The sequence below is a fragment of the Oryctolagus cuniculus genome, chromosome 20, assembly GCF_964237555.1.
Source record: "Oryctolagus cuniculus chromosome 20, mOryCun1.1, whole genome shotgun sequence".
Classification (NCBI taxonomy): domain Eukaryota; kingdom Metazoa; phylum Chordata; class Mammalia; order Lagomorpha; family Leporidae; genus Oryctolagus; species Oryctolagus cuniculus.
Genome location: NC_091451.1, coordinates 9,836,635 through 9,843,854, shown reverse-complemented (window position 1 = coordinate 9,843,854; position 7,220 = coordinate 9,836,635). Strand labels below are relative to the sequence as shown.

At 47.2% G+C, this 7,220-nt stretch overlaps 1 protein-coding gene across 1 annotated transcript in view; it reads left to right on the top strand.

Annotated features, from left to right (window-relative positions):
* The first annotated feature begins 3,633 nt into the window (after positions 1-3,633).
* Positions 3,634-7,220, top strand: part of MNAT1 (MNAT1 component of CDK activating kinase) — a 224,839-nt gene continuing 221,252 nt past the window's right edge. Inside the window, exon 1 of the mRNA XM_002719546.5 lies at positions 3,634-4,183. Within this exon, the coding sequence (XP_002719592.1) occupies positions 4,095-4,183 (89 nt within the window). The 5' untranslated portion in view covers positions 3,634-4,094. The remainder of the gene's footprint in view (positions 4,184-7,220) is intronic.

Below are 7,220 nucleotides of genomic sequence, written 5' to 3'. Positions count from 1 at the left end.
CTGTAGGGTACTTCCTGATTGCGTGGTTTTCTGCACCCAGGCTGAGGTTCCATTTGAACTAGAAGTCTGCTTCCGTCAGTGCTTTTCTTCTCAAAGCTCTCTGGTCAGTCTGTGTTACTGAACCCCAATTCAGAGCTTCTGTCAGGTACTAGTCTTTGTAGTGTGGAGGTAAATAATCATTACAGCCACCCTTTGAGAGGTTCTGTGTGGAGGAGGGGAGCTGGGGTAAGGGAAGACGGAAATTGGGCTGGAGCATGGGTCCCTCTGATTTACTTTTTCTTTGCTTTGCCTTTTTTTTTTTTTTTAAGATTTATTTACTTGGAAAGCAGAGTATCAGAGAGGGAGAGACAGAGACAGAAAAAGGTCTTTGCTCCCCAAATGACCTCAACAGCCAGGGCTGGGCCAGGACAAAGTCAGGAGCCTAGCACTCCATCTCTGACTCATTTTTTTAAGAAAGTATTTTTAAGAATTCTTTAGGGGCAGGGGCGGTGGTTGTGGTGCAGTGGGTTAAACCCACTTCCATATCAAGAGCTCCTGGGATCAGATCCTGCCTTTGCTTCCAGTCCAGTTTCCTGTTAGTGCATCTTGGGAGGCAACAGATGATGGCTCAAGTGCTTGGGCTCTGCCACCCACATGGGAGACTTGGGTGGAGTTCCTGGCTCCTGGCTTTGTGGCATGGCGCAGCCCTGGCTACTGTGGCCCTGTTGGGAGTGAACCAGCAGATGAAAGACATCTCTCTTTCTCCCTTTTAAGTAGATGAAAAATAAAGAAATAAACCAAAAAAAGGTCAGGTTAATCTCATTACATTTTTCATACTATTACTACTACTAATGGCCAATACATACTTAGGTCTTATTCTGTACTAGGTACTGTAATTATGCATTTTAAATGAAATATCTTATTTAATCATTAACTAAGAGTGTACTTCCATAAGTTCATGAAACATTGGATTAAAAGATAAATTTATTTAAAAATTTTGAAATCCTTGTTACAAGGTATCTTCAAAAAAGTCATGAGATTATAAAGAAACTCTGTAGCAAAATAAACTTAAATTTTCATTCCATGTTTCCACAAAATTTTTATTTATTTTTATTTGAAAGGCAAAGAGTCAGGGAGAGGGCGGAATGGGAAGAGAGACAGAGCCGTATCTTCCATCCACTCAGTCACTTCCCAAATTCCTGCAATTGCTGGGGCTGGGTCAGGCTGAATCCAGGAAGCCAGAACTCAACCTGAGTCTCTCATTTGGGAGGCAAGGCCCCAAGTACTTGAGCCATCACCTGCTGCCTCCTAGAGATTGCACTAGTAGAAAGCTGTAATCAGAATCAGAGCCAGGACTTAAACTAAGGCACTCTGCCATGCAATGTGGGCATCCCAAGTAGCATCTTAACCTCTGAGCCAAGTGACCCCTGATGTGTGAACATTGCGAAGTATGCTTCCATTTTTTAAAAATGATTTATTTATTTATTGGAAAGGCAGAATGACAAGGTGGGGGAGAGAGAGAGAGAGAGAGAGAGAGAGTTGGTTCTAGAGATCAAGACCTTCCATCTGCTGGTTCACTCCCCAAATGGCCACAACAGCCAGGGCTGGGCCAGGCAAAAGCCAGGAGCCAGGAGCCAGGAACTCCATCCAGGTCTCTCGCATGGGTGGCAGGGACCCAAGTACTTTGGCCATCATCCACTGCTTTCCTGGGCGTACTAGCAGGGAGCTGGATTGGAAGCAGAGGAGTTAGGTGTCAAACTGGCCCTCTGATATAGTGTATGGTGGTCCCAAGCTGTGGCTTAGCCCACTGCACCAGTATGCTTGTATTATCCTCAATTTACAGTAGTTGGGAAAACTGAGATTCAGGGTCATGAAACCAGTAAGTGAGGAAACGAGCACTAGAATCCTTCTCTCTCGATGCCGGAGATCAAATCTACGTGCACTGTTTTCTACTGTATTTCCCTCCAGGAATAAAGCTGATGTGGCAGTTTTTCTGTTAGTTTCTCAAGTGGGCGAGTACAAGGCTTGCATCAGTTTCTCCCACAATCTTCAATGCTTCCTTTGCCTTGATTGTAATGCTTTGGAGAAAGGCAAAGCAACTCCCTTTACAATGTGGTTGAGGTCTCCTCACCCAAGACGTGATCAAAGCTGTCCTGGTGGTAATAAAGAATAATGCCGACTTAATCGATGACCTCTCAGTGTAGCTTGGACTAAAATGGACCGTGTTTATTCTCTGACCACAAGTTTCCTGTTCTGCTATAAGTATAAAGATCCTAAAGTTGCCTTTGTTCTTGGAGAGCTTCACTTTGAATCACAAAACTGTTGGGATGTGGTCTTTTTCAGTAAGATAATGGCAACATTTGGTGTTGTCTTTTTTTTTTTTTTTTTGTTAATGTACTTATTTATTTGACAGGTAGAGTTATAAAGAGTGAGAGAGAGAGAGAGAGAAATGTTTTCCTTCCATTGGTTCACTCCCCAAATGGCCTCTATGGCCAGCGCTGCGCTGATCCGAAACCGGGAGCCAGGTACTTCCTCCTGGTCTCCCATGTGGGTGCAGGGCCCAAGCACTTGGGCCATCCTCCACTGCCTTCCTGGGCCACAGCAGAGAGCGGGCCTGGAAGAGGGGCAACCGGGACAGAATCCTGTTCCCCAACCAGGACTAGAACCTGGCGCCCATATGGGATGCTGGTGCTGCAGGCGGAGGATTAACCAAGTGAGCCACAGCACTGGCCCTGGTGTTGTCTGTTTTAATAATTTTATATTTTGTTAAGTACAGTCCATGAAAAATGCTGTGATCAAGGATATTTTGTGGCTTATATGTTAGGTGAGTACCTGATGCCTATGTGTTAACATGAAGCCCTGTGCTGCCGTGGCCTGCTTTTGCTTGCTGGTTCCTGGACATGGTATCCAGGTGTTTGTCAGATTCACCCTCTGTAACCCAAGAAAATCCCAACCCTATTTCCAACCTATGGGTTGACTACTGGGTTCACTGTTTTTAAAAGTGGGAATTGGAGTTGGAATGTTTCTTTTTATATTTTTATTGAAAAGAGCAAAAGTGCTAGGAAGAGTTAAAATTACTAGGAGTGTATACAGCTGGTATTCATTGTATGGGTTAATTTGAAAAACCTGTGTGCATGCCTGCTTCTGGTGGAATTTGGATCAGATGAAGGTGATTACAAGAAAATGCTTGGCATTAAAAATCCGCATTACACTGTTATTTGATGGCTCCTCATTCATTCTTCATTTGCTCTTTCACTAAATATCAACAAGTTCTTGAGACGGGTAAGAAGTGTCAGTGGCAGTGGGAGTTTATAATTCAGTAAATACTATTGAATAGAATATTATTGAATATTTAGACTTCAGGTTACTTTCCTGATAAATGCAGTAAACGTGGCTGACAATCCCCAAATCTTGGAATAGCTTAAATAAAGATGTTTGTCCTCTGAGGTGATTTTCACCTTCAGTTTTTGGGGAAACGAATGTTGTCTTTGATGGGGGAAGCCGAGCTGTTTGAGTCACGTGATCCTGTTCAGCGCACTGGACAGCCCTGAGGCGAGTGGCTTTCTGCAGAGTCCATGTCAGATATTATTTATAGAAGTATTCTGACATTTAGTGAGAATTTGTAATGTTGCTGCCAAGGCGATCGTTCGCGATGACTTTTTCTAATTTCCTATCTGCAAACGCATATTGTTTTTCTGAACTTACATGACTATGCAAATATGAAGTAGCACAAAGCACAGGCTATCAAGTTTTCCTAAAGAAACTATCTAGACGCTCGATTACGTGCACCGAGCATAAATCCGTGGGATACTGGGAATGTTTCCAGGCAGAAGATGGCATTTATCTTCCGAATTGTGACTTGGTAGCTTGGAAAATGCAGCTAGGTGCGTGGAGATGAGGAAGGCTAAGACAGAGCCCCAGCCGCAGCCGCAGCGAGCTCGCCGGCGGAACGTTTGTGCTGCGGGGCCTCAACTCCAGCCGGTGCCCTTTCGCGAAGGGACCGCCTCTGCCCAGCGCCGGTTGGTGGGACCCGGCTCGGCGTCGGCTCTGAGCGGGGCTGTGGGGACCTGTGGCCGAAGCCGGCGTCGGGGAGAATCGGTCGGCGAGGAGGCAGCATGGATGATCAGGGATGCCCCCGGTGTAAGACCACCAAATACCGGAACCCCTCCTTAAAGCTGATGGTGAATGTGTGCGGCCACACTCTGTAAGTCGGCGGCGGTGTGTTCCTTGGGGGGAGACACGCCAGGTGGGAGGAGAGAGCCGGGAGGTAGCTTGGCCTGGGCTCGGAGGTGTAGAGAATGTCAGTAGCCTCGACCCAGGGCCGAGGAGGCGTTGCTTTTCAACATGGCCTGTAGCTGCTAGCCCTGAGCAGCCCTGGCCTGCGTTGCAAGGCGGGGTCCCGGGGTGGTACCCGGCAGTTGGCAGGTGCCCCGCCACAGCCAGGGAAAAGCTCCATCCACTGTGCTTCCAGGCTTCGTGTTTGCTGTCTCCACGCGCGGCGCCGGCCAACGGCGTGGGGCATTGCAGCGGTTCTGTAATTGCATACGACGTGTTTTTATCGAAAAGGGCGGAAGTGCTATGAAAACGTACACTTAACTACGAATGCCATCTGCCGTTCCGAATTCTATGAGTTAATCTGAAAATCCCGAATGTGTCCCCCTTGTCCTGAAGGAGTTCGGTTAGACTTTTCATCACTAAAAGGAGGAAAATCCACCCCCCGGACAGTTGATTTCGGAGATAAAAAATAATGGCTGGCATCTGTTCAGAGCTCACCGACTATTCTAAGCGTCTTACTGCAAATTATCTCCGTTTATTACTACAGCGGCCCTCAGGAAGTACGCGCGAGTGTCATTCCCGTTCCCCAGGGAAGGAACCTCAGCCTGCCCAAGGTCCCTTATGAAGGGGCCCTAGTGGGTCGGAACCCAGGAGGTCTGGCTGCACAGTGTGTTGGGGTGGCGCTGGAGGAGGAAGGCTGGGAGGCCCAGGTGTCTCTGGCCAGTTTTATAGTCAGATGTGATTGGGTCAGGGTGCGTCTCTGAAGCACTTGGAGATGAAAGGTGCACACGGAGTATTCCTGTGGTTTCTCTGATTTCTCAGAGAGTAAAGAAAGAGTTTTAGACAAGGTCTTTGGGTAAGCATGACTTGTGTAGTGAGCTGTAGTTAACAATTGTTACAGAGGGATTTGTTTACTTCACTGGCCCCTTTTCTAGTCGTTGTCTTTTGCTTTACACAGCAAAGGAAGTATAGTGGAGCCCTGATTGGTTTCAGGTTAGAAGTCCGGTAAGAGCAATGCAGTGGACTGCACGGACAAGGGAAGTGAGACAAACACTTTAGGTAGGATATTAGGTTTTTAGGGAGATTTTGTTCTGTTTTGCCTCTGTTGTCCTGTGTCGGGTTTGTTACAGTTGGTGCTAAAGGAAAGGGAGTTTGCTTTTTTGGGAAGGATCCTAAATGCAGTTTATTAGAAGGACACTACTAAGTGTGATTTTCTGACTTGACAGAATGAGCCAATCGGGAAAGGTGAGAAGTTAAAAGATTTCATTAGGTAATTATAAAATATTTGTTTCACTTGGAAATTGCTTTTGTTGCATTCTTACATCTTTTTATTAAAAAGAGAGTGTAGAGAGGGGTGGCAAGGAAGTGGGGGAAGCAAGAGGGAACGAATAAGTCCAGGAAAGCCGAAGAACCTTTAAAACCTAACGACAAGCAACGTACTCGTGTCACCTCTGCTGTGTTTTATTTGTTATGGCGACCGACCCTGTGCAAGGATATTTACCGAGAAGGGCAGGGATCGCTGGGTCATCCTGAAGGCTGACTTCCACACAGTTAGTGTACGTTTCTGTGATTGCAGGAGGCAGATGATATGGTGGATATAGGAGCTGTGCTTCCTAAAATATGGCAATTGTGGGGTTGTGGAAAGATTAATTAGGAATTTATGGGAGGAGCAGAATAGAGAGAAGAAAGATGAAATATTATGAAACTACTCTTCTTGGGGCCGGTGAGTATCGTGCAGAGGGTTAACTGCCGCTGGCTATGCTGGCATCCCGTAGGAGCTCTGACTGAGTTCTGGCTGCTCCACTTCGAATCCAGCTTCCTGCTAATGCGCCTTGGAAAAGCAGTGGAAGCTGGTCCACTTGGGCCTCTGCCACCCAGGTGGGAAACCTGGCTGGAGTCAGGTAGATTGTGGAGAAATAAAATCATGTGCCTATAACCTGATGTTTAAAAGTCAGTATTTTGCCATATTTGCTTAAGATCTTGTTCTCGCTTGCTTTTCTCTCTGCTCCTATTTCTCACTTTTTTTTTTTTTTTAAGGTTTTATTTATTTGAGAGGCAGAGTTACAGACAGTGAGACGGAGAGACAGAGAGAAAGGTCTTCCATCCGCTGCTTCACTCCCCAAATGGCCTCATCAGCTGGCAGGAGCTGCGCCGATCTGGAGCCGGGAGCTTCTTCTGGGTCTCCTACGCGGGTGCAGGGGCCCAAGGACTTGGGCCATCTTCCATAGCTTTCCCAGGCCATAGCAGGGAGCTGGATTGGAAGTGGAGCAGCCGGGACTCAAACCGGAGCCCATATGGAATGCCGGCACCACAGGCAGAGGATTAAACTACTGCACCACGGTGCCGCCCCTATTTCTCACTCTTGTTTAATGATTTTATTGGATAGTTTGTTCTGAGAAGTTATCCTATGGCTGGCGCTGCAGCTCACTAGGCTAATCCTCCGCCTTGCGGCCCTGGTACACCGGGTTGTAGTCCCGGTCGGGGCGCCGGATTCTGTCCCGGTTGCCCCTCTTCCAGGCCAGCTCTCTGCTGTGGCCAGGGAGTGCAGTGGAGGATGGCCCAGGTGCTTGGGCCCTGCACCCCATGGGAGACCAGGATAAGCACCTGGCTCCTGCCATCGGATCAGCGCGGTGCGCCTGCCGCAGCGCATTGGCCGCAGCGGCCATTGGAGGGTGAACCAACGGCAAAGGAAGACCTTTCTCTCTGTCTCTCTCTCTCACTGTCCACTCTGCCTGTCAAAAAAGAAAAAAAAAAAACAAACAGAAATTATCCTGAAGAATCTAAAAACATTTTTTTAATGTAACCTTATTTTTTTTAAATGATTTATTTTCTGTTTGAAAGGAAGAGTTAGAGCGAGAATGAGAGAGAGACAATCTTCTATCTCCAAATGGCTGCAATGGCTAGGGCTAGGATTTGGGAACCTCTTCTTGGTCTCTGGGTGCAAGGGCCTAAGCACTTGGGGCCAT